At 32.6% G+C, this 24,515-nt stretch overlaps 4 protein-coding genes across 4 annotated transcripts; all 4 read left to right on the top strand.

Annotated features, from left to right (window-relative positions):
- Positions 1–2,960: 2,960 nt before the first annotated feature.
- Positions 2,961–5,006, top strand: LOC111290884 (high mobility group B protein 6-like). The gene is made up of 5 exons (XM_089767819.1): positions 2,961–3,475; positions 3,560–3,691; positions 3,784–4,227; positions 4,309–4,659; positions 4,755–5,006. Exons 1-5 carry the CDS (start codon positions 3,023–3,025, stop codon positions 4,881–4,883), a joined length of 1,509 nt encoding a protein of 502 aa, XP_089623945.1. The 5' UTR covers positions 2,961–3,022; the 3' UTR covers positions 4,884–5,006.
- Positions 5,007–5,377: 371 nt separating this feature from the next.
- On the top strand, positions 5,378–9,274 carry LOC111290885 (putative GABA transporter 2). Its single transcript, XM_022882390.2, has 7 exons — positions 5,378–5,608; positions 5,711–5,941; positions 6,427–6,524; positions 7,084–7,270; positions 7,967–8,097; positions 8,243–8,479; positions 8,621–9,274. Exons 1-7 carry the CDS (start codon positions 5,524–5,526, stop codon positions 9,008–9,010), a joined length of 1,359 nt encoding a protein of 452 aa, XP_022738125.1. The 5' UTR covers positions 5,378–5,523; the 3' UTR covers positions 9,011–9,274.
- Positions 9,275–11,763: 2,489 nt separating this feature from the next.
- Positions 11,764–14,287, top strand: LOC111290949 (putative GABA transporter 2). The gene is made up of 8 exons (XM_089768707.1): positions 11,764–11,791; positions 12,132–12,229; positions 12,278–12,360; positions 12,473–12,530; positions 12,643–12,829; positions 13,405–13,598; positions 13,785–14,021; positions 14,195–14,287. Exons 1-8 carry the CDS (start codon positions 11,764–11,766, stop codon positions 14,285–14,287), a joined length of 978 nt encoding a protein of 325 aa, XP_089624833.1.
- Positions 14,288–17,593: 3,306 nt separating this feature from the next.
- On the top strand, positions 17,594–18,601 carry LOC111290096 (uncharacterized). Its single transcript, XM_089768775.1, has one exon. The coding sequence runs from the start codon at positions 17,812–17,814 to the stop codon at positions 18,376–18,378; it is 567 nt and encodes a 188-aa protein (XP_089624901.1). The 5' UTR covers positions 17,594–17,811; the 3' UTR covers positions 18,379–18,601.
- The last annotated feature ends 5,914 nt before the right edge of the window (positions 18,602–24,515 follow it).

Below are 24,515 nucleotides of genomic sequence, written 5' to 3' on the forward strand. Positions count from 1 at the left end.
AGCAGTTGTTCAGAACGACTCTCTACATTGGTGTTTACCTGGACCAATAGACTTTTGGAATGATGTAATTATGGAGATGGTGGTTAATGGTTAATCAAAAAAATTTGCCTGATCGATTTTGGAGGTTGTTTTTTCTCAAGAAATTTTGACAGTTGCCATCCTGAAGTGATGCTTCTTCATAGCCACTAGTTGAACAAAGGCATTTTATCATAGTGAATGCCAGTGGTTCATCTGTTTCCCTCCGCTGAGGCGCTCAGCTTTCTGTGGATCATGCTGGGATTACTGGATGGAAATAGAAATAATTTTGTATGGTCTCATACCGGTTGATTAACAAAGTAATTAAATATGGGATTATATTAATTAATATCAATTAATGAGTAATTATTATGGTATGATATTATAATATATTCAAATTAGTAGTGTAATTATTGTTAGGTGTAATCCTGTATATTTAGACTCATAATGAGAAGGTCAATTTTGATTAACAAGTTAGAGAGGTCTCTACTTTTACGTCTCTCAAAGCTGGTCCATTTGATTTTACCGCTTCAGTTTGAAAGCTAGAGAGCAATTCTTTCTTCATTTATTGTGCAAGTTATTGATCGGAGTTCGAAGGGTGACATCCAAGGATATTAATCTTACCTATACCCAATAAGAAACCCAACTTTTTAACTGAACGAGAATTAGCATTACATTGCAGGTACCAGAATGAAGATGTGATGAATATAATTTTAATTTTTTATTAGGTATAGGAATAGAGATGAATAATGCAGCATCTGTTTCATACTTGTTTTCTACATATATATTTAAGTAAATGGCATCTTTTGTTCTTGAATTTTGAGTCCAATTTTATTTTAATTCTTAAACTTTAAAAAATTTTAATCTAATCTTCAATTATCTAAATGTATACCAAGGCAATTCTTCTATTTGTTGAAACATTTAAATTAAAAAATTTTTTTCATATGATATGATACATTATTTTTAAAAATTTAAAAACGTAAAATTTTAAAATTGGCTTAAGCATATATAATTAAAAAATATAAAATTAAAAAAAATCCTAAATCAACACTACGTTATAACTCGATTTTGGTTTTTTTCCTTTTCCTTTATGCCTTCTCTTTTCCTCCAACAGCCTAGAGATGGCAAATCACTTGGAGGGGTAGCATGTGACCCTCCCACTACCTGCACCAAAAGTTGGAGTTCAATAACAACTCTACCTTCTTCGTCAAATGAAATGCAAAGGACTTGATTCGATACTATTTGGGTTAATCCAACCTTTCTCCAGTTGAGATTCTGGCAACCTATCTCTTCCGTCTTTTCTTTTGTCCCCTTTAAAATTAAGAGGAAGAAAGCAATAGGTAATTTAGAGAAAAGAAATTAATGAAATTATTTTTATTTATTTCAAATCTGAGTAATGGGTTAATGGCATTTATTGATATTCAATATGATAAAGGTAACCTTTCGATTCCTATTTTGTGGTGTCTTGTATTGAAATTTTACGGGCTCTTTTTATTATCCATAAAAATAGGGTTTTTAGCTATATATGATTACAAAAAACTTGGTTCTTTTTTTTTTTTGGATTAAAAAATTTGAATCTTGCGAAAATTTTGGGATTATTTTGATTTATAATTCTTTTTATTAGTAAATGTATGCACAAGTAATGAAATGATATGGACTTGTGCTAAAATATTTCATGAATTAATATATTTATTGAGTTAGTTTATATGTATTCAACTTATCAGTAAGAAGTAAATTTTTGTTGAATTAATTTAATATTTTGTCTTTAATTGAGTTATGCCTCGATTTAAGTTTTTTTTTATTTTTAATTTCATATTTTTAAATTATACATGTTTAAGTAAACTTTAAAATTCTACGTATTTAAATTTTTAATTTTTAAAGTTTATGTGTCATGTCACATGAGATTTTTTATTAATTTAGATAATCTATCAAATGAAGTGACTATATTGATATAAATTTAGGCAACTAAGAATTCGATTAGATTTTTTTAAAATTTAAAAACTAAAATAAAATTTAACCTAAAGTTTATGGACTGGATATTTACTTTATATATTTATATATATTTAATAAATAAAATTTTAAATAATATAAATTATTATTTTAGATTAATTATAATTAACATATTTTTATTGAAAAATATATATTAATATATATATATATATTTATAAAAAAATTATCAAAAAGCTAAAAAATAAAAATAAAAATTTATTTTTTAAAAAAGTTATGATTATAGGGATTATTTATACCCATTAAATACTTGTAGAGATAAAAATAGAAATATATTTAAAATATTCATTATGTATGAATAAAAAATAAGTATAATATAAAAATTTAAGGATGAAAATAAAAAGAACTCTATCTATCTTATACTCTTCGTTGACATGATGGTGATATCAAAAAGCACATGACAATGGCACCATTCTTATGAGATTAGAGTTAATGGGATTGAGCTTTTGCTGAGATAAATCTTAGTCAGTATAAATTATATTTGTGACTTGGTGATTTCTGGACTAGTTCCAACAAATCGTACTCGTTTCAAGCCTCAGCAACAGTAACATTGATTATAAAATTCAATGATTGCCAGTTGCTGCATAGATAATCTATAACTTGTATAGAAACGCGGACCATTGGCATGTTCATTGATGACAGAATCAACTACTGATACGGCGCAAACACTTTGCCTAATTTTTGGTCCCAATTTCTACATTTTCAACCTCAAATCTGCTTTTCACAAACCGGGGATTAGGCCTTAGGATACTTCCTTAATAAACCGCTCAAGAAAGTAACGAGTATTCCCTTTTAAAAATCCATACAATCCCCTCAACGGTAAAAAATGTTTTAAACCTGCATCCTTCTTTAATCTCAAGAACTTATTTTTTAATTTGAAAAATCAGACCGTTGCGCTTCCGCTCTCCCTTCCACTTATAAACCCCCCGCTCTTCCTGTCAACTAAGCCATTCTTATCTCAAGAAACCAATCTCTCTAAATTTGTCTGCCCTTCCCAAATATGGCTGATACAGCAGTTGTTGATGTGCCCAAAAAATCAAGAAACAATGGAAGAAAAGCCCTGAAACAGAAAAACCCATCAACAAATGATGCCAATATTTTGGCACAAAAGCTCTCTCAGCCTTCCCCAACTCCAGTTTCTTCTCCAATGGAAGCTGATCCCTACAAAGAGAACCACGAGGTACTCTCTCAAACTTCCAAGAGAGGGAAAGCCGCTGCGAAAGGGAAACAGAGCAAGCAGCAGCAGCAGTCTTTCGAGAAAGAGTTGCAAGAAATGCAAGAGATGCTGCAGAAGTTGAGGATAGAGAAGGAGAAGACAGAGGAGTTATTGAAGGAGAAAGATGAGATGCTGAAGTTGAAAGAGGAAGAGCTTGAGACCAAGGGAAAAGATCGAGAGAAATTGCAGATAGAGTTTAAGAAATTGCAGAAAATAAAGGAGTTTAAGCCCACTATGGTACTTTTTTTTTTCTCTTGATTTCCCTTGCTTTTCTTTCTTGATTTTGATTTCTGATGATTCTTATTCTTGTTCTTTCTTCAGACTTTCCCAATTGCTCAATCTCAGAAAGACAAGAAACAGAACAAAAAAGAGAAGAAGAAGAAGGAGGGAGGCCCTGAAAAGAAAAGGCCATCTCCACCTTACATCTTATGGTGCAAAGATCAATGGAATGAGGTAGATAACCGGATACTTAAAATTTTCAATTAAAGTATAGTTTTGTTAGTCAGTCTCCAACTATCTCATTGTTGTGTTTACTTGGTTTTTAGGTCAAGAAGGAGAACCCAGAGGCAGATTTCAAAGAGGTCTCAAATATTTTGGGGGCGAAATGGAAAACCGTTACTACTGAAGAAAAGAAGCCTTATGAAGAGAAATATCAGGCACAGAAGGAAGCCTATTTGCAGCTGATTGGAAAAGAAAAGCGCGAGAGTGAAGCCATGAAGCTCTTGGAAAATGATCATAAGCAGAAGACTGCTATGGAGTTACTTGAACAGTATTTGCAGTTCAAACAGGAAACAGAGAAAGAGACCAAGAAGACCAAAAAAGAAAGGGATCCGTTGAAGCCAAAGCAACCCATGTCAGCATTTTTCTTGTTCTCCAACGAGAGGAGGGCAGCTCTTCTAGCAGAGAACAAGAATGTTTTGGAGGTAGCGAAAATGACTGGTGAAGAGTGGAAGAACATGACTGAAGAACAAAGAGGACCTTATGAAGAGGTAAATGATTAAATAGATACAAATATCCATAACATTTTTACTTCCTTGGTTAGAGCTCTCATTTGTTTTCGTGAATTGCAGATGGCTAAGAAGAACAAGGAAAAATACATGCAGGAAATGGAGGTTTACAAGCAGAAAAAGAAGGAAGAAGCCTTGAATCTTAGGAAGGAAGAGGAGGAGATGATGAAACTTCAAAAACAAGAAGCTCTTCAATTGCTTAAGAAGAAAGAGAAGACAGAGAATATTATTAAGAAGACCAAGGAGAAGCGCCAGAAGAAGAAGAAGCAGCAGCAGAACTCTGACCCTAACAAGCCCAAGAAGCCTGCTTCTTCATTCCTTCTGTTCAGTAAAGAAACAAGAAAAACTCTGATCCAAGAGCGACAAGGAATCAACAATTCTACAATTAATGCCCTGATTTCAGTGAAATGGAAAGTATGGTATTATCTTAAACACCATTTTTGGTTTTTTAACCTTAACTATGGTTCACTCTTGGGTTTGTTTTTTTGTTTTAATTTTTTGGGTTATAGGAACTTAGTGAGGAAGAGAAGAATAGTTGGAATGCCAAAGCAGCTGAAGCCATGGAAGCATACAAGAAAGAATTGGAAGAATACAAATCTACAGCAGCTGCTGCGGAGGAGAACAAGCTGCAACAGTGAAAGCTCTAATGTTTTGTTGATGTTCAAGTGTTTGTTGAACATCATCGTCATTTTAGTAGGCTTTTAAGAGCTGTTCAATGTTAACTTTTTTGACTGCAATTTAAGATCCAGTGTTCTCTCTCATCTCTGGTCGAATGCTGTCCATTGTTTTCAATTTAAGATCCTTTCACAGAAAACCAGTAAACTTCGTATTTGGCCTAACTGAAGAATACATAAAAAAATATGGAGTCATGATAGAGGAAAACAGAGTAATATAGATAAAAAGTTTCATGCATTCTTTTCGGTCTATGCGCAGACGTAAAGACTTCCGATAGGACCGAGGATAATAAAAGGACCCAAAAAAGGACCTTAAAAGGACCAAAAAACCCCTGCCCATTTTCACCCTTAATCACTGCATTAGGCAGTCAGGTAATTTCAATTGCAATAGAGGAGCTGACAAAAAGAACCCGGGACCCCGGTGTTCTTTTTATATCAAGACGAATATAAAAATACTCGTCCCATACTTTTACGTTCTCGGGCGGCTGAGCTGCCCATCAGTCCTGCTCCCCTGGCTGCTGGCGTACGTTACTTTCGACTCCTCCAAGAACAAAATTAACCCTTCTCCTCCTTCTATCTTTAGCTGACTTTGGCACCTGAAAATATGGCGACACCTCCGCAACGGAACCCGTTCTCAGAGTCCCACCTGGAATCCGACGCTGGAGCAACCTTCGTTCTTGAATCAAAAGGTGAATTACCAGAGCTAAATTATAAACGTCACAACTCGAAACCATGATCACCTGAGCCTTTTAGCCTACAAATTATTTTTTTTCTCTTGGTGTTTTTCATAGGGAAGTGGTGGCATGCGGGGTTTCATCTGACGACGGCGATAGTGGGACCTACAATTCTAACGCTACCCTACGCGTTCAGGGGATTGGGTTGGGTCCTTGGCTTCTTATGTTTAACGGTGTTGGGATGTGTCACCTTCTACTCCTACTATCTCATGTCCAGGGTGCTTGAGCACTGCGAAAAAGCTGGCCGCCGACACATCCGCTTCCGTGAGCTCGCCGCCGACGTTTTAGGTATTGACTAACAATATTTTTCGCTCTTTCGATCACGCAATCACCGTTTCGTGTTGGCCGGTTGCATTTTGGTTTGTGGTTCCGTTAGAGAATTTTTTCCACATCGGATTTTGGAAAGCGTAAAAGTTGGATCATTTAACTAATTACGGAAAATTATTATTACTGTCATCATTCCTAGCGTAAAAAAGTAGGTTGACTTTTGCCATTTCGGCATCACACGACGCAACATGCATACATGGCTTTAGTTGATAGGCTGGAACCTCTTGGAGAAATACTGATAATCAGTAGTAGAATTTCTTATTGTTTGATACCAGAATTTCGTACGTTTTATTGAGTACTAAAAAGTCAATGAAAATATATACCAATATTTATTTAGTATATGGAATAATAGTGTGTAAGTTATTTTTTTATTGCTTATCGATTCAGGAATTAGTCTACAAAAGAAAAATACCGAAATGCTAAACAGACGCAAGTGTTTCGTGCAGGTTCTGGATGGATGTTTTATTTTGTTATATTCATCCAAACAGCTATCAATACAGGGGTTGGCATAGGAGCAATTTTGCTTGCAGGGGAATGCCTTAAGGTATGGCCCTCCATCTATTAATTCCATTTGGAAGTTTTGTGGTCTAACAGATGATGTAGGTATAGTCATTCTTATTACTTCTAAAGCAAGTTTTATCCAATCAAAAACATTTGAACACATGGTGTTGCTCTATTTGGAACCTATCTATTTTAGTTTTTTCCAAGGATAGAGATAAGATACCTTACATTTGTTGCCCCGACCAGTTTTTTGGCCATTTATTTCCATCTTCTAGTATGGTCTACTGTGGCTAACTCTTGTTTGAAGATGGGTCTTGTATGCAATAAATCAGTCTCCATCAAGAGGCACCATCTAAAGCTCACTACTTTGGAGGGGAGAATCAGAAGAATATTTGAAGTAAAAGATTTGGTCAAATTTTATCTAGAACTCTTCTGTATTAGCGTTGGTTTAACATAGGGCTGACCAGAAGGAAGGTGTTTTGCTGATTTACTAATGAATAATTGAATACTATAAAACTGGATTCAAAAGAAAATCTATAGTTTAATTTCAGTACTAATTACTCTTCTTTATCTCTTTCAATTTTGCCTTTGGTTGTGGAAAGATCATGTATGAGAACCTTTCTCCCAATGGATCCTTGAAGCTGTATGAGTTTATAGCAATGGTAACAGTGGTGATGATAGTTCTCTCTCAGCTTCCATCCTTCCATTCCCTCAGACATATCAATTTTGCTTCTCTTCTTCTCAGCTTGGGGTACAGTTTCCTTGTGGTTGGTGCCTGTATTCATGCAGGTATAGAAATCATTGACCTGCTTTGAAATCTTGGTTTATAGGCTGTTAACCTTGTATTAACTAGAAGATTGAATGCATCCATACAATTCTTATGCCTGCCTTAAAGAAAAAAAATCAGACATAAAGAAGGTAATATGGTGGAGAACTTTCTTATTTTGCCTGATGATCCGTTATTTTTTGTATCATTCAATACTTGTTCCAGCCCACCTCCTCTTTTTCTTCTTTAAAGTAGGAAACCAACTTAGGTTGAATGGTTCAGATTTCGTACTGACAAGCATGTGAGTGATTCAATGCTGTGCTGAAGGTGTCTCCATAATTTTGTTTAATACATTTTAATATCAACCCAAGCAATTATTAGACTTTTGATAACAAGTTGCTACTTTCTGAAGGAATCACTTGAGCTTCGACTTATTAAGATTTTAAATGGAAACAGAAGACCAACTAACTTTTAATGTCTAACCAACTCAAATGCCGATCTAACTTCAAAGCAACTAGATATCTAAATGATTTAGTTACTTCTGAAGTTTTCAAATTAAATTTACTCAATTCTGTTATTGTTAAATTGCTGTCCTTTGTGTTAAAGATTTTAATAATTGCCACCATTCTTTGTAGCAGAATTCTTTTCATTTATTATCAATAGAGACACATCACAGTAGCTTCATTCCCAGATTTGAATAATCTTAATTTTTACTGCAGGTCTATCCAAAAATGCCCCTCCTAGGGACTATTCCTTGGAATCTTCAAGTTCAGCAAGGGCGTTTAGTGCCTTCAATTCTATCTCTATAATAGCTGCAATTTTTGGGAACGGGATACTTCCTGAAATACAAGTAATGTTCAGCTCTTATATGAATTCATACAGTATCTTTTGATTTGTAGTTTTGAACCTTTTGTAAGGTGGAAGATTCTGAGATTGTTTACTGAGATGCATCAAACCTTCCTGCCTTTTTCATCTGAATATTCTCATTCCTACAGGCAACTCTGGCTCCACCTGCTACAGGAAAGATTGTAAAAGGACTGCTGATGTGTTACACTGTAGCCTTCTTTACTTTCTATTCTGCTGCAATCTCTGGATACTGGGTGTTCGGCAACAAATCTAATTCAAACATTCTGAAGAGTCTGATGCCAGATGAAGGACCTTCCTTGGCTCCAACCATAGTTCTTGGCCTTGCAGTTGTATTTGTTCTCTTGCAACTCTTAGCTATTGGCTTGGTAAGCCATCCGTACGCTCTCTTTCACTCAAATCGGAGAGAAAATGAATTCTGTCGATTCTGTCTTTTTTTTTTTTTTTTTTAATTTCAAAATCTCATTTCATTTGCATTGAGGTAATATTCTTTCTCCAACATAAAACAGGTTTATTCTCAAGTTGCTTATGAGATCATGGAAAAGCAATCAGCTGACGTTAAACAAGGGATGTTTTCCAAAAGGAACCTTATCCCTAGGCTAATTCTTCGGTCACTGTATGTGATATTCTGTGGGTTTATGGCAGCAATGCTTCCTTTCTTTGGTGACATCAGTGCTGTCGTAGGCGCTATCGGCTTCATCCCTCTAGATTTCATCCTCCCTATGCTTCTCTACAACATGACCTATAAGCCTTCAAGGTCGTCCCTCACCTACTGGATCAATCTGTTCATCATCATTACTTTCACAGGTGTGGGAATCATGGGCTCATTTTCTTCTGTTAGGAAATTGGTTCTTGATGCCAACAAGTTCAAGCTCTTTAGCAGTAATGTGGTTGACTAAGCAGCAAGCATATACACAAGGCTTAGAAATTTCTGCTCCTAAAATGTAAGGAGCATTAAGTCCTTTTGGCGCAGCAATGAAGTGTACCTTTCTTGTATTTACTATAAGTCAACAGCATGTTCCCCTTTCCCCTAAATGATTTGTGTAGTTATAATTGAGAAGAGGCCGTGTAAAGTAGGAGTAGCAGTTTTTATTCACCTGCCACTATTTGTGTAAAATAATCCTGTCATTTTGAGTTAATATACCTAACATTTTCGGTTTGACAAAAAAAAAAAAAAACAATTTTTTAGACAATTAAAGTTACTTAAGTAGTACAATATACTTATGTTGGCCATTCTCACCCCTACCTGTAAGATATACATGGGAGCTGGGGCAGGGGCACGTTCAGTGATTGATGGTGAAAAATTCTTACGGGCAAAGTTCAATTTCACTGTAAGAGGAGGAGGAGCTTGTAAAATTTCAGAAACAAAAACCCATCCACTGGTCAAGACTGAAGAAGAGAAAAAGATACTGTTGTTGAGGTTCCTTGATTTATCACCATTGGCTGTGCAGATTTTATCTTTGTGTCGGGATATTTTTCATGTGGCTTAGATTCATGCAACATAAAAGTTACAGAAACCAAAGAGAAAAGGAGACCAAGCCAGTGGATTATTGATGCGTTGGACATGAAGTCAGCAATTAAGGCTGGTAGTGTTCAACTACACCAGTCTACCGTTAGTTCGTGTGACAGCAATATAAATGATTGCAATCCCGGAGTTTATTTAATGCAAAAATTCTCAGGTTAATGCTCCATCCATGTCATCACAATCTGAATGATTCAAAATTTAGATTTCCAATGACCCTACTGTACTTACGCAAATATATAGTATTAGTTACTAACAGCCAACCAAACAAGGGCAATTATTTCCAGCTTGTTGGACCCAGTAAACTAGAAGTTTACTTATAGTAATACCTGCTCGGGAGATGACATGAGTGAAGTTTAAGAATCTCTCATTGCTCAAAAAAAAAAAAACCATCTTCATCATGAGACTTTCTTTTTTTCTTCTTTTTTTTTTTTTTTGAGAAAATGTTAGTTTAATTCGTTAGAAGTTTAGAATTTTCTATGGTAATATACAACAAGAAGTATTAAGCTCAACACACACACACACATATATATATATATATATATATATGGATATATACCAAGAAGGTAAAGGAATCAACTATTGGCTCATAAAATAGTGAATAGTATTTGGAAACATTTTATTTTGAATACTTTATCACTAATCCTAGGCTACGCAATTACGGTACGTTACTGCACAGTTTCGTCCAAGCAATCAAAACAAGCCAGAAACCTTTTCCGCGTGATCGAGCAAGAGATCGCTTAGTGACTACACAAACCACTAGTTAAAAGGGAAGCAGATGAGCTGAAAGAAACGAGCATTTTTTCACAGGCCTTTAGCATATTCCCTTCTCTGTCATACACAATATATATCTACTAAAAGTAGTTCTTTTTCTAAATATGATACAAATATTGTTGCTTTGGCATTTCTGGTTTGCCTTTATTTCTTCACACGTCCAATACTTTGAAGTATCGAATCACTATTGCCACCAATTATGTCTGTCAAATATAGTACTTGAACAGGTTAGTCAAGTGATTTCGCTTAAAATTTAAACAAATAGAGTAGTAAAAAAAACCTTAGAACTTGAGTTTAGCCCAAATATTTTATCCATTTTTAGGAGGTGAATTCTAGCTGAAATTCGATCTAACACTTTTATTTTATTTTCACCTACAAATTTCCCTTTCTCAGTTCCCTTTAACCTTCTTTGAAGAAAAACCTTAGCCCTCCCTTTTCTTTCCGTTTCGAAACCAATAGACTAACATTCATGATAAGAGCATAGTAATATATTAAATATTCCCTTTCACGTCCCAGGGAGGCTAAATTACACTCTCTTTGCCCCTTCTCAGGTGTTAGTTACGCCTTCCCCTCCTCCGAAGTCAAGACCACCAAAGACAAAAATATGGCTCAACCTCCACAACAGGACCCGTTCTCAGAGTCCCGCCTAGACTCTGACGCCGGAGCAATCTTTGTGCTCGAATCAAAAGGTGACAAATAAAGCACATTGATATATACAGTCATTTATATCATCAATAGTATCGCTCCTACGACTTCTCCAACAAAAAAAAAGCAATTTTTTTAAGCTCCCTGTTATACATTTCTCTCTGTTTCCAATGAAATACAGGGAAGTGGTGCCATGCGGGGTTTCATCTGACGACAGCGATCGTGGGGCCAACAATCCTGATGCTGCCGTATGCATTTAGGGGATTGGGATGGAGCCTAGGCTTCGTTTGTTTAACTGTGATGGGATGCGTCACCTTCTACTCTTACTATCTCGTGTCAAAGGTGCTCGACCACTGTGAAAAAGCTGGTCGCCGCCACATACGCTTTCGCGAGCTCGCCGCCGACGTTACACGTGGCTTTATTGAATAATTTGGGACTTTTATTAAGTTTATTAACGAGACAAATTAATCACTTCAAAGATAAAAAATATAATGTCTCACCGAGGCATGGAGTCATTGTCTTTGATTTAGGGTAAGTCTTATAATTCAAAGATGATTGCGGAGAAGAAATAAGAAAAAAACAAAAATTATATCTGAACATTTGATCCAGGTTATAATTTTTTATTAAGAGAATCGAATCATCGTTTCTTAAATAAAAAAGTGATGACTATTATATTTATGTGTTAAATAAATCATAACTAACTGCAATAAAATGAATGATATTGATGATTGTTCTATATGTTATACAACTAATTAAAATGGAAGAAAGCAAACAACTTGTCTAAAAGAAACATTTAAAATGTGAAATTATTTTGGAAATATTTTGAAAAAGAGAAAGCGCATGATAAGCAAATAGTAGTGCTCCAAAGTCAGAAACAGAATGAGTTTCGGCTTGATTAGAGAGGTTGGGGCACGCATGCGAATTTTTTGGTGCGGAAATAGCTGTCTTTATATGAAGAAAATTTATATATATTCAAATTTAGGGACCTTATTTGAAGAAAAAAAAGTATAACGAACTCAACCATAAACCTTGTAGGGTTTAAAGCTTTAAGTCTTTTTTTTTTTTTTTGTTTACTTCAGGGTCAGGATGGATGTTTTATTTTGTGATATTTATTCAAACAGCCATCAACACTGTGGTTGGAATAGGAGCAATTTTGCTCGCAGGGGAATGCCTTCAGGTATGGCCCTCACCTCAATGCAATTAATTCTAAAATCAAATGGTGTAGGCTCAAGGCGACCTAAGACTTGGCACAAACACCGACAAATTTGTTCTGTTCAAAAACAAAATTCTCCCCAAGGTTCTTTTCCTGTAATGTAAACAGGTTTTGCATTTTTTTTCAAGCTTGACGGAGATGATTCGGACCCATCGATATTTTTTTAAATTAATGATAAAGATACCATTAATTTCTTGTTCAAATCAGTCCTCCTGTCATTTATTTCGGTCTTCTGGGAAGGTCAGTCAGTGTCTGGTTCTGTTTTGTAAGGGGTGACTTTTTGCTATATAGGCCAGAAAATCAGTCTTCATCAATAAGCATACAGCATTGATTGTTTCTCTAATTCTTTATTTTTTTTTTCATTTTTTGGTTGAAAGATCATTTATTCGAACCTTTCTCCCAATGGATCCTTGAAGCTGTATGAGTTCATAGCAATGGTAACTGTGGTGATGATAGTTCTCTCTCAGATCCCAACCTTCCATTCCCTCAGACACCTCAATTTTGCTTCTCTGCTTCTCAGCTTGTGCTATACATTCCTTGTGGTCGGTGCTTGTATCCACGCAGGTGTAGAAATCATTGAGTAGCCTTTCAATCGTTTACATGTAATATGTTAATGTAAATTCAACAGAAGATTGAATGAAATTAAAGCAGAGTGTTCTTAATAGTCATGGCCACCTAGAAGCAAGAATTGATCACTCTACAATCATATGGAATGATACGTCGCTATTAAATACTTGGCCCAGACAGCAGACGAGGTTGTGACATGAAATGTCAGTATGACATGTGACTGATTCAATGCTAGGCCCAAGGAGCTTTTTAGTTTGTTGAATAGACTTTAATATTGAACCCCAGTAATGAAGTAGCAGGAGAAAACTTGCTGCTTGCAAAAGGAATCATTTGAAAATGTTAAGACTTATCGGATTTGTTAGAAACAGAGGATACACATAACCAATGCTGCAACTTCTCCATAAATAAATTTTAGTTACTGCTTAGATCTTTTAATTAAGCTTCTTGAAGATCATAGTTGAATTTCAGTCTTTAGTTTGAATTCAAAGTCTTCCAATTTTTGATCATATACAGAAAACAGATGATACTATGGCACCATTTTTGGATTTAAACAAGTTCTACTTTTCCCGCAGGTTTCTCTGAAAATGCCCCTCATAGGGACTATTCGTTGGAATCTTCAAATTCATCAAGGGTGTTTAGCGCCTTCACTTATATCTTCATATTAGCTGCCATTTTTGGGAACGGGATTCTTCCTGAAATACAAGTAAATTTTTACTCTTACATGAATCTCCAGAAGACGCTTGCTAGAAATCCGTTGCCTATGATTGTTGGAATAAACTAGATTCCAGAGATTACTACTTACTGATGGAGTTGTGCTCACGCGGCTGAAGTTTTGAAATATAATTTGTTTGATTTCTAATTTTTATTAAAATCATTAAACAGCAAATTTGAACTATCGTTTTGTCAACAAAAGCTTCTTGGTTTCCTATCAACAATTTTGTCTTTGACACAGGCAACACTGGCTGCACCTGCTACTGGGAAGATGGTAAAAGGACTCCTAATGTGTTACAGTGTAATTTTTGTTACTTTCTACTCAGCTGCGGTTTCTGGATACTGGGTTTCTGGAAACAAATCCAACTCAAACATTCTGAAGAGTCTAATGCCGGACGATGGACCATCCTTGGCTCCAACAATAGTTATGGGCCTTGCAGTTGTATTCATTCTTCTACAGCTATTTGCCATTGGCCTGGTATGTTCCTTTTCTCAAAAATTGGAGATTGGAGAACCTTAACTAATTATGGTTTCCATTACCACGTTCAACATCAAGAAAATATTTTTGGAATGAGTTATTGTTGATTTTTTTTTAATTTAAAAACCTTATTTCAGTTTGCGTTGAGGTAATATCCGTACAATATAACATAGGTTTATTCTCAAGTTGCATATGAGATTATGGAACAGCAATCAGCCGATATAAAGCAAGGGATGTTTTCCGAAGGAATCTTATTCCCAGGCTAATTCTTCGGACTCTGTACGTGATATTCTGTGGATTTATGGCAGCAATGCTCCCTTTCTTTGGTGATATCAATGGTGTGGTAGGTGCTATTGGCTTTATTCCTCTAGATTTTGTCCTCCCTATGCTTCTCTATAACATGACCTACAAGCCCCCAAGATCATCCATCACCTACTGGATCAATCTGTTTATCATAGTTGCCTTCACTGGTACCGGAATCATGGGCTCGTTCTCTTCTATAAGGAAGTTGATTCTTGATGCCAACAAGTTCAAGCTCTTCAGCAGTGATGTGGTTGATTAAGCATATGCATAAACCAGTAAACAGGTTTATTCTGAAAGTCTGAAGCAAACGCATATGCCCTGCCTGGCTGTTGGGTAAAATGATTGTTAACATGCATCTATGTTGACATATTTCTTTAGGCAGTGGCATAGGTTTGTTACCTCTCATTGAAGGGGTTGAGATCTGAGTTTCGATTCTCCTCTCCTTCTTTAGATATTATGTAAAAAAAAAAAAAAGTAAGGGTAATTTTATAATTTCATTAAATTCTGTTTGATTTTAACACGAATTTTTTTTCTAGTAATGAAAGTGAACTGCAAGATTATAAATGGAAAAAAAATTTTCACAAGGGTGTAAGGAGAGTCGTCAAACGGACCATGTTAATCCATTAAAAAATTATGGGTCGTATCAGTCCAGTATTATTATTTAACATGTTGTTTTGGTACGACTTATTAAGACTAAAAGTATGACTAAACACGATATATGATCATAGTCTTATTCGATCATGTCATGCCTAGAATGACATTATTTTTCATACCTTTTCATAGTTAGCATGACTTATTAATAATTTCTTAATTTTTATCATTTTTTAGGAAATTTTATTTTCTTTATTTTTTCTATTGTATTTAAAAATTAATATAAAAAATTAATACATGATGCAAGTAATTTATATTGTTCGATAAAATATTTATATTTATGAGAAAAAATTAAAAGTATTTGTTAAAATTAACAAACACTAATATTTCTTTTTTAAATTTCAAAAAGAAAAAAAATACACAAATATCACATTATCATGTAATTTCTCATTCTTACCATATGATGATTCGTTTATATCATGTGTTTTGCTTTATGTTAGATTTTTTCATAACTGATCTTTAAATAATATACATTTTATAGTCCTTTTTTTTAATGATAGATCTAAATAAAAAAAATTGTAATTTCATCTATTACTAGCTTAAATATTTTATAAGTATATTTAAGAATATAATTTAATTTCTATAAACTACTAACTTAAATTATCAAAAAAGTAAAATAGTGTTTATTATATGATAAGAGTAACATGAAATATAATTTAAGGACCAATAGAATTAATTCATTTATAAGGTTATGGACCGATACATTAGTGATTGTGTACCATGCCATGTTAACCCATGTGCCGTGTATTGGCTCTGACCCTTGATAGGTCATAGTCATACCATGCCAATCCAATGAGCAATTAGGCCAGCACGACACAAGTAGACATGGCCCATAACAATCACAATAATGGATTGTGCCAAACACAGTCTATAACATGTTAAACCATATCATGCTACGAGCCACCTAAACTATTTAATACCTCTAAAGTTGTAAGTGAAAAAGTTACAAATCATGATGGGTGTGTGTGAAGTTTTTTCTGTATATTCTATATGCTATCAATTAATTAAAGAGTGACATTTCACAAATGAATGAAGACAAAACTCTAAAATAAAAAAAAATATTTTTTATTTAAATAATTAAAATATAAAGAAATTTAATTTTAAAGATTTTCAAAATTTATTTGAAATGACACATTTTTTGGGTATATAGAATGGACATAACCTATAAAGAAAAAAGGAAAGAAGTCTTAATTCGAAATCAATATTTCTATATCTTTTTAAGAGCTCTTTAATTACTAAATCAAGAAGATGAGGACAAAGTGACACCTTCACCTTAAAGCTTAAAATACATAAATCTAATGCTTAAATTAAGGGGTGGGATCACATTTAAAGGGATATATATATATATATATAGAATATAAATTAATGAATTAAAATTTTAATTTAATTCATTTATGTAATTATTTTTAAAACGAATACTCAATAAATTTGATATTTAAATTTTAATATTTATAATTGTTTCTTATATTTTCAATTTTATTTATAAAAAATAAAATAATGGATATTGATATATCTTCCTACTGAATTATAGCATTAACAATTATACTATTCAAATTTCACACCAATCGCTAGGATGACCAAAATTTCAATGGATGTCATTGACAAAAGTAACAAAAAAATGAAAAAAAAATAAAATTGAACAAGTTAAACCCGTGTATACAGGGTCAAAGGAGATCAAAAAGGAGTGTTTTGACCGTTTGTTAACAATTTATATGTGATATTGAGTATAACAGCTCATCAAGTTTCATATATTTTTAGTGCTCAGAAATTACATGTATATTGTTATTAACCATCCTTTTTTAAAACATCGAAAAAGAAAACATCTTAATAGGTGTTATTAGGCAATTTTAAACAGAAGTTAAATTTTCATTTAAGGGAGCACTTCTTAACACATAAATTAATTAATTTGATGAATTCAAAATTTAAGTTTTATGTAATTATTTTTAAAAAATAATATACAATTAATTTATAATTTTTTATTTTAAATTAAAATATCTTTTATATTAAAAATTAATTAATTTGATGGACCTCAAAAGACTGGCTAAAAACCATAAAATTAGAAAGAACATTATTAAGCAACCCACAGCATTTAGGATCACAAACAATGAATCAATTTATTAGTTCTATATATCTACCAACATTAAAAGAGATCCATAGATAAACAATAGGCCACGTGCAGCCCAAACTATGTACAAATTTTTTTTTTTTTTATATATTTTATACCACTATAATTTTTCTGCAAAAGCAAGCGAATAATTAAACCCGTTGAGGAGATCTCCACGTTCAAGAATAGAATCAAAATCAAATTTCTAACTCTATTATCTTCAAAATTTTTCAGACTTCCCTATCATCGTTTTCTTCAAAACCCATATATAAAAACAATCGATACAAGAGCCGCGTGTGAAATCCATCACCATATTGTTTTTTTTTACATACAGATATTAACTGTTTTTTGTCCTATATAATTACCTGAAAAAAATGTGATTAAGGGATTTTAAAAGTTCGAAAATTCTAAATTAATCTGAAAATTACTATAAAAAATGAGATTAGATAGAATTGAAAAGTGTCTAATCACTCTACAGTCTTCACCAATCATTCAATAAATGCAATCATGGAAAGTTCTCTCCCATGTTAATGGTCCTTATGAAGAGAGCATGAACGCAGTAACGCACTCCTTTTTTTTGGGTCATAACTAACGCGTTTGATTAAACCAACCATTGGAAAATCAAACCAAGAAAGTTTTATTTTTTTTCTCTCTCAAATCTTCCAGTTATATAGAAATCTTTCTTTTTCTCTGTCACCTTTTTTGTTTGCTTTTCCCCTTGACCAAAAAGGGATGGAATCCCAAGCACAAAAGCAGAAGCAAAACCAGAAGGAGGAAAATCCTCGAGAACCGAAGCAAAGCCGAACCCAAGAGTCCAGACAAAAAATACAGAAGACCCAAGAAGGCAATCATCTTGTATGGGACTGTGGTAGCACTCTTTATGACTCGTTCGAACTCAACTCTTTCAAGCGTCAACTTGACTCAGCGATCAATTCAAGAACCATGTCCATGCCTCATTTAGTCGACTCTCGAGCTCCTCCTCTTCCCCCACAGTCGTCTATGCTTCCCCCTCCAGTTTCCAAAAAGCAGCCTTCGAAGTTCTCTCGCTCCATTCAGAAACTCTTCAAATCCATGTTCAAGGTCAAACAAAGTTCAAGTTCTTCCGTTTTGTGGCTGAAACAAAGATCGCATGAGGATTACTACGTGGTTTACGACAAGACAGGTGCACTGACAACGATCCCTGAGGTTCCGGAGATTGATTTTGGAGGGCTTTCGCCAGAGATTAGCTCGTTCGTTGTTAAAAGAACTGCATCAGAGAGGTTCACTGCAGCCTCCACTGTCGGTATTTCATGTGCTTAATATACAAAATATGAAGAAGCTTATACAGAATTTTATATATGAATAACGAAGATGTGATCAAATAGTTTGTGTATATTTTGATCATATTTTTAAGTTTTTTAGGATGTTTTTTCTCCTTCAGGTTACGATACTTGAAGTTTTTGAACTTTGACTTTTTCATATCTAAATTGTGATCATCAGCTGAATCTGTTTAATTAAAGATCAATAGTGTCTTTTTTCTTTATTTTTTACTTATCTTTTCATCCTTTGTTGGTTAAGTTTTGATGATTTTCCTCTTGGGTTATTAGTTAATTAATCCGTCGGGGGATCAAATCTTTTATACCAACCCTCCATTGACTGCAATTGCTCAAGCCGTTGTCTCTGTTTATGAGGTGACATTTTAATATATTGGTGGGATAGTTCTCAAATATGGATCCTAAGTTTTTTTCTTTTCTTGCTGTGGCCCAATTGAAAAATGTTTTAGTTGCTGAAAAGCCAGAAAGAAAATAATCACACTAGCTTTTTATGTATATGGAAGGCTGATTATTTGCTTTATGTATGGGGCCGTCTATATGCATGGCAGTACAAGATTTTTCTTAGTTTAGGAACCTATGGCTCCGATGGCTATGACCCAAGAAAAACTTTCTCTAGCCATTGACTTTGCTGTGTGCCTTATTTTTTTTAGGGGGACGTTTTTGGTATTTGAGTTCTAACCTATTCTACTGGCCCATTTGCAGCAGTTATCCTTCAAATTCAAATTCATAAGAGCATTTGTTGTCATGAAATTGAATGGAACCCAATATTTCAAAAGAAAAAACTCAAATATATACTTGATTTAGGATCAGTATTTTGTAATTATTTCTCAAAAACAATTTTATATTTACCTGTTTCCATTAGAAGGAAGGAAAGCCTAACTGTATCTATTTTCCATGTCCTTACTCCCATTAACATGATTGGCACGTATATAGCCGTTTCTTCAGTTATACAAGATCAGTAACAAGACAGCTGAAGGAATAGCTTTGCTTAATGGCAACTAAGGTTGGAAGCTAACCACAATAATGTGTCAATCAAATTCTTCATCTGTTGTTAAATGGCCAATATTACTTCTTTCTTGTTAATTAGTTATCCTGAAAGCAATACTTGATTTACATTAATAATAATTTGTGCTATCGTTTTAATGGTAGTTCATTGTCAGTCAGCTATGATTGATTTGCTGTTCGTGGGTTTTGTCTTTTAAATTACCTTGAGGGAAGGGAACTATTTCATGAAGCCAAGTTAAGGGTTCCATCTGTTGTGTTGGTAGGTAAAAATTAGGAGTGCTTGTGACAACCCACCACCCAAAATTGTTGGCCTTAGCCATTTCCATCTATCTCTCAAAATTGGCAGTTAAAGCCTAACACTAAGAGAATAATTAGTCAAGACATAATTTTTTTCACATTAGCTGATAAGTGCAAATGAAAACAATTTGGGGACTCTACTTACAGCAGTTTTATTTTAGTTTGAAGCCCGTTCAAGTAGTTTAGCCATTGCGGATACATAAAGAAAAAAAAAAATTCCTTTATGAATTACAACGTGTAATGGACAAAATGTCCAAATGTGCACGTCTAGGCCAGATTAATTAAAAATAGATAAGTTTTTGATAAAAAGTCTGAATGATTTCGATGTCTTAGATTCAACTTTCAATGGCCTCTTATACTGGGAGTTGCCGATGGTCGGATAAGAAGACAGAGGAGGGAGGGAGGAAGAAAAAGTAAAGGGCCGTCAAGTTAAGATTTCATGGGATACGGGCCTGGAGAATAATTCGATGTCGAGGTTTAATAATTGGGTTATTGCCTAATATTGAGTGAGCTAGTCATTTATATAATTTGAGAGATCTTCAACTTCACAATTAAACAATAGAAAACTCATTTATTAAGTATCCAAGGAATTCATTCTCGTCTACTTTGGAAAACAATTTGACTATTCTATTTGGTAATCATGCCTTTACAATTAGTTTGTAACATGTATTGCATATTTAGCATTTCTCTCAAGATAAAAATTAACTTGTGTTCTTTTACGTGTAATGTGATCTATATATATATATATATATCATATATGGAAGCTCTTGCCCTCGTAAACACATTTATATGGAAGCTCACAACTCGTTACCGAATTGTGAAAATATTTATTCACCATGTGCAGAAAACAAATTAGTATTAAATGCTATTTAGAGAACTTTTTGTTTTGTTTTTTAGGGTCAAGTTCGAGATGAGCGATTAGTCTTTTTCATGTCATGTACGATCGCCACAATTCAATGTGGTTTGTTGTTGTTGTGCATATTGTTTTGCAGTGAGATTGATTATTTTTTTTCAGACAGAACTCATCAGCAGAATCGGTCGGTTGTTTGTAAAAGTAAATAAGACGATGAATCCCATGACCCCACTGTGTTATTACATTTGGTTTCGTACAAGAAAAAGATTGGGGAATGGGAAAGAGTGTATTTTACGAAAAATAATTCTTAAAGATTCGGTACGATTTTCTACTCCATTACTTATTTGATCATTTATTATTAGAGTTAGACAATAAATCAGAGTTTTTGTTCATTTTGAATATGATATAATTTTATAATTATAAAATTTAAATATAAATTTGATCCAAATTTTTTTTATTTTTTTATATTTAAATTTGATTTCGATATTATATAAATTATATTTAATTTGATTTGATTTAAAATTAATAAAATATTATTTTTTAAAATATAAAATATTATTTTTAAATATAAATTATATAAAAATTAAAAAATAATTTTTTATATAATATTAAGTCGAATTAAATTGAATTTACCTAAAATCTAAATTCGATTTTCCTTTAATAATATTCGATTCAATCCAATCTAAAATTTAATTTAAAAAAAATGATTTTATAAGGTCGAATCTAATCAAAATATACTGACTGCGAATTGGGCTGTTAACCTTACTTACGTACGATATTATATGAGAAATATATAGAGTAAGTGGAGTAATAAATTTATAAATATATGTATTTATTGTGAATATATAAATAAAAATGAATCTAATTACTTTTGGAATAAATAATCGTATAACACAAAAATAAAATTTTAAAAATAATAATATTAAAAATTAATTTTAAAACCTAGAATATAAAGATAAATCAAAATTCATCTTATAAATCATAATTATAGAAAAATTAATTCAAAATTGGCTGCGTATATACTCTCTACATATTTTATGGTCGGATGCGGCCGTGCAGACATTTTGGTTTAGACGTTAATATACCAATTCAATTAAATTCCTGGGTTGGGCTTACCATCAGCAACAATGGGCTTCATTAGACATTAGGTATGAGACATTTTGTGGGCAGAAATCTCGTGCCGTATTAACTTGTGAAAAAAGAAAACAACTTGTACATTATTATTATGGATTATTATTTCATTCACCATAAGTTGAAGTTATAAATTCTATAAACAAAATTAAATGATTGTCATGTGTTCTTTTTTATCATATATCTTTTTTATTCTTTTAAATATATCTTAAGATTTTTTTTTATCATTTTAAGTTTTAACTTCATAAATAGAGTTTAAGAACTTTATGTATGAGAATAAACCCTTTTTTAACATAATTAAATTGACTTTTTTAAAATCTTAAGGCTTACTATCATATCTATGTCTATGATATCCCTAACAATTAATCTTCGTTAGGAATATCTAACAATGTAAATAACAATATCTATAACTATATATAAAAACAGTCCCCAAATCTTGATTTACTGTATATTTATGCAGTGTAATAAAAATAAATGAAAGGATAAATTGGGAAAGAAAAAAAGCTAAAGCTTCTTCATAAGCTTATTCACCTTTAATATCTCTTCATCTTCACTTTAATTTCTTCAAAGTCATTGCTTCTTCCAATACTTTTTCTCAAAAAATGCCCTATCCTCCTGAATTCTATGTTTATTTTTGAAAAAATTGATTGATATTTTGTTTAAATTTTGTTTTTTTGTAAAAATAGCAAAAAGTATACATATTTATTTTTTAAAAAATACACTTTAAAGAGTAACCAAAAAAAAGAAAAAGAAATCAACCTAAAAGGGATCAAAAGATAGAGGTAAAAAAGGAATATAAAGAAGCGAGAGAGAGAATCTGAAAATCAAACCAAAACTTAAAGTGGGGATCGAAACTGGGCTCAATTAGGTGGAGGCTAGATTGAAAAATCAAGTAGAAGTGTTGGAGGCCCTCAGCGAGGAATTAGCAAAGTTAGGTTAAGTGATTTGCCTTTTTTTTTTTTGAGAAAAAAAATAAAGGAAAGATGGAAAGTGAGGCTTTTTTGAGATAAGGAGAGGAGTTTATTGAATCGAAATAAAGGGTTATATTGAAAAAAATGAAAATCATGAGGCGGTAAAGAGAAATTTTACAGCTTTTTTTTTTTACTTTTTTTGTTTTTTTATTTTATTTTATTAGGAAGTTAAAGTAAACAGTGAAAGTTATACTTTTTTGTATGCAATCAAAACTATTAGTACTTTCAGGACATAGCTGAAGATATGGGGCAGCCTACGGAGCCTTTTATGTGATCCACCATTCAACAAGGTTTCAACTTAGGACCTTATGGTTCTTGGATTCATATCATATTGGATGGTGATGTTTTTCTTTTTTTCCTGGGCATTAGGTGGATTCTCATGATGTTTTCTGAGGGTATTTGGGATTTGAATTTTCTGTTTTTATTATAAAGATTTGACATTTTTAAAGTGAATTGTGAACAAGTGGAAACAAAAGAAAATGCTTAGAGTAAAATTAATAATAAAAAAATACTTTTGTTGAAGAAAAGTGAACAAATTTGAAAACGAATCAAAATCTTGATAAGGTTGTGAAGTAAAAAATCATAAAGCAATGGTGTCAATTTAGAAAAAAAATTCCTTTTTTTTGGAAGATTTTGGTGAAAAAAAATCCTAAAACTAGAGTGGAAAGAAGGACTGTGAAAATAATTTCTTTTTTGAGTGCCGAAAAGGGTAATTAGATTTTGTGATTTCCAACTTTTTTTTTTTTAAGAATGTGAATATTTGTTTGAAGGAGTAAAAAAATAAAAGCTGTTAATGAAAATTTTGAAATCTGCTTAGATAAATATGTAGCCATAAACATTTTAGTAGTTTAGTTGGGTTGATGTAAAGACTATTCAGGTATTTAAATTCCATTGCATCCAGAATATCAATTACAAATGTTTTTTGAATTTTCATTGCATGTTAGAACTTGATTAATAGGGACAAATAAAAATTCTATTTAGATTATTGTTTTCTAAAAATTTCTTTTATCATAAACATTATTTATGAAATTTGATTTTATGATCATGCAATTAACTACTCACAAGTATTTTTTGATCAATTTAGTTTATGATGTTGATTTCCTTCCATTTCACTTGTGGCATTGCACAAGTATGGAGCATATGGCTCAAAGAATTCAAGTAAGTGTCCTTTTCTTTATTCAATTTTAAATGGTTTTTTTTTTTGGAATTGTTTTGTGGAAAATTAACTTATGGACTTGTTTTTCATAAAATCTTGACTGCAAATATGACCTATATAGTAAAAGTAAAGTTTTAGTTGATTTTGAAGAGGTCAAGCCATATTATGAATCCTTTATTGTCAAGGTAACCTTTATTTCCCTTTTTCCTTACCAGTTATTAGTATTTACATATTCAAAGTTGATTAATTAATTTTTCTTATTGAAAAAAAAAGTAGTGTTTTTTAGCAAAGCTAAAATGGTAAAACACTGAAACTTCTAAAACCTTAACATAAGATTATTGCAGCTGTAATATTAATAGTCCTAACTCTTAATCTAATGAGTGATCACTAAGACAACTAGAGGAAATAAAATGTTAATTTAAGAAGTATTTTAGTTTTAAGTACTTTGTTTATTAAATTATTATTCTTTACCATTTTTTATATATTTTTTATTATTTAATTAAAATTTTGTTCTTTTTTTTTTACTTGTTAGCCAATAGGCCAATCCTTTCGAGATGCCCCATCTTCATGATGTGACACTTTTTCTATTTCAAATGAGCTAAAGTTTCAATTCAAATACTATTGATTTGTATAATTTGCTTCATATTACCAAGCTTGAATCTGCCATCAGTTTCATTAATGGCTTTTTATTTATTTGTTTATTTATATTT

Source organism: Durio zibethinus, chromosome 11 (assembly GCF_047325235.1).
Source record: "Durio zibethinus cultivar Kanyao isolate XHJ-2024 chromosome 11, ASM4732523v1, whole genome shotgun sequence".
Lineage (NCBI taxonomy): Eukaryota > Viridiplantae > Streptophyta > Magnoliopsida > Malvales > Malvaceae > Durio > Durio zibethinus.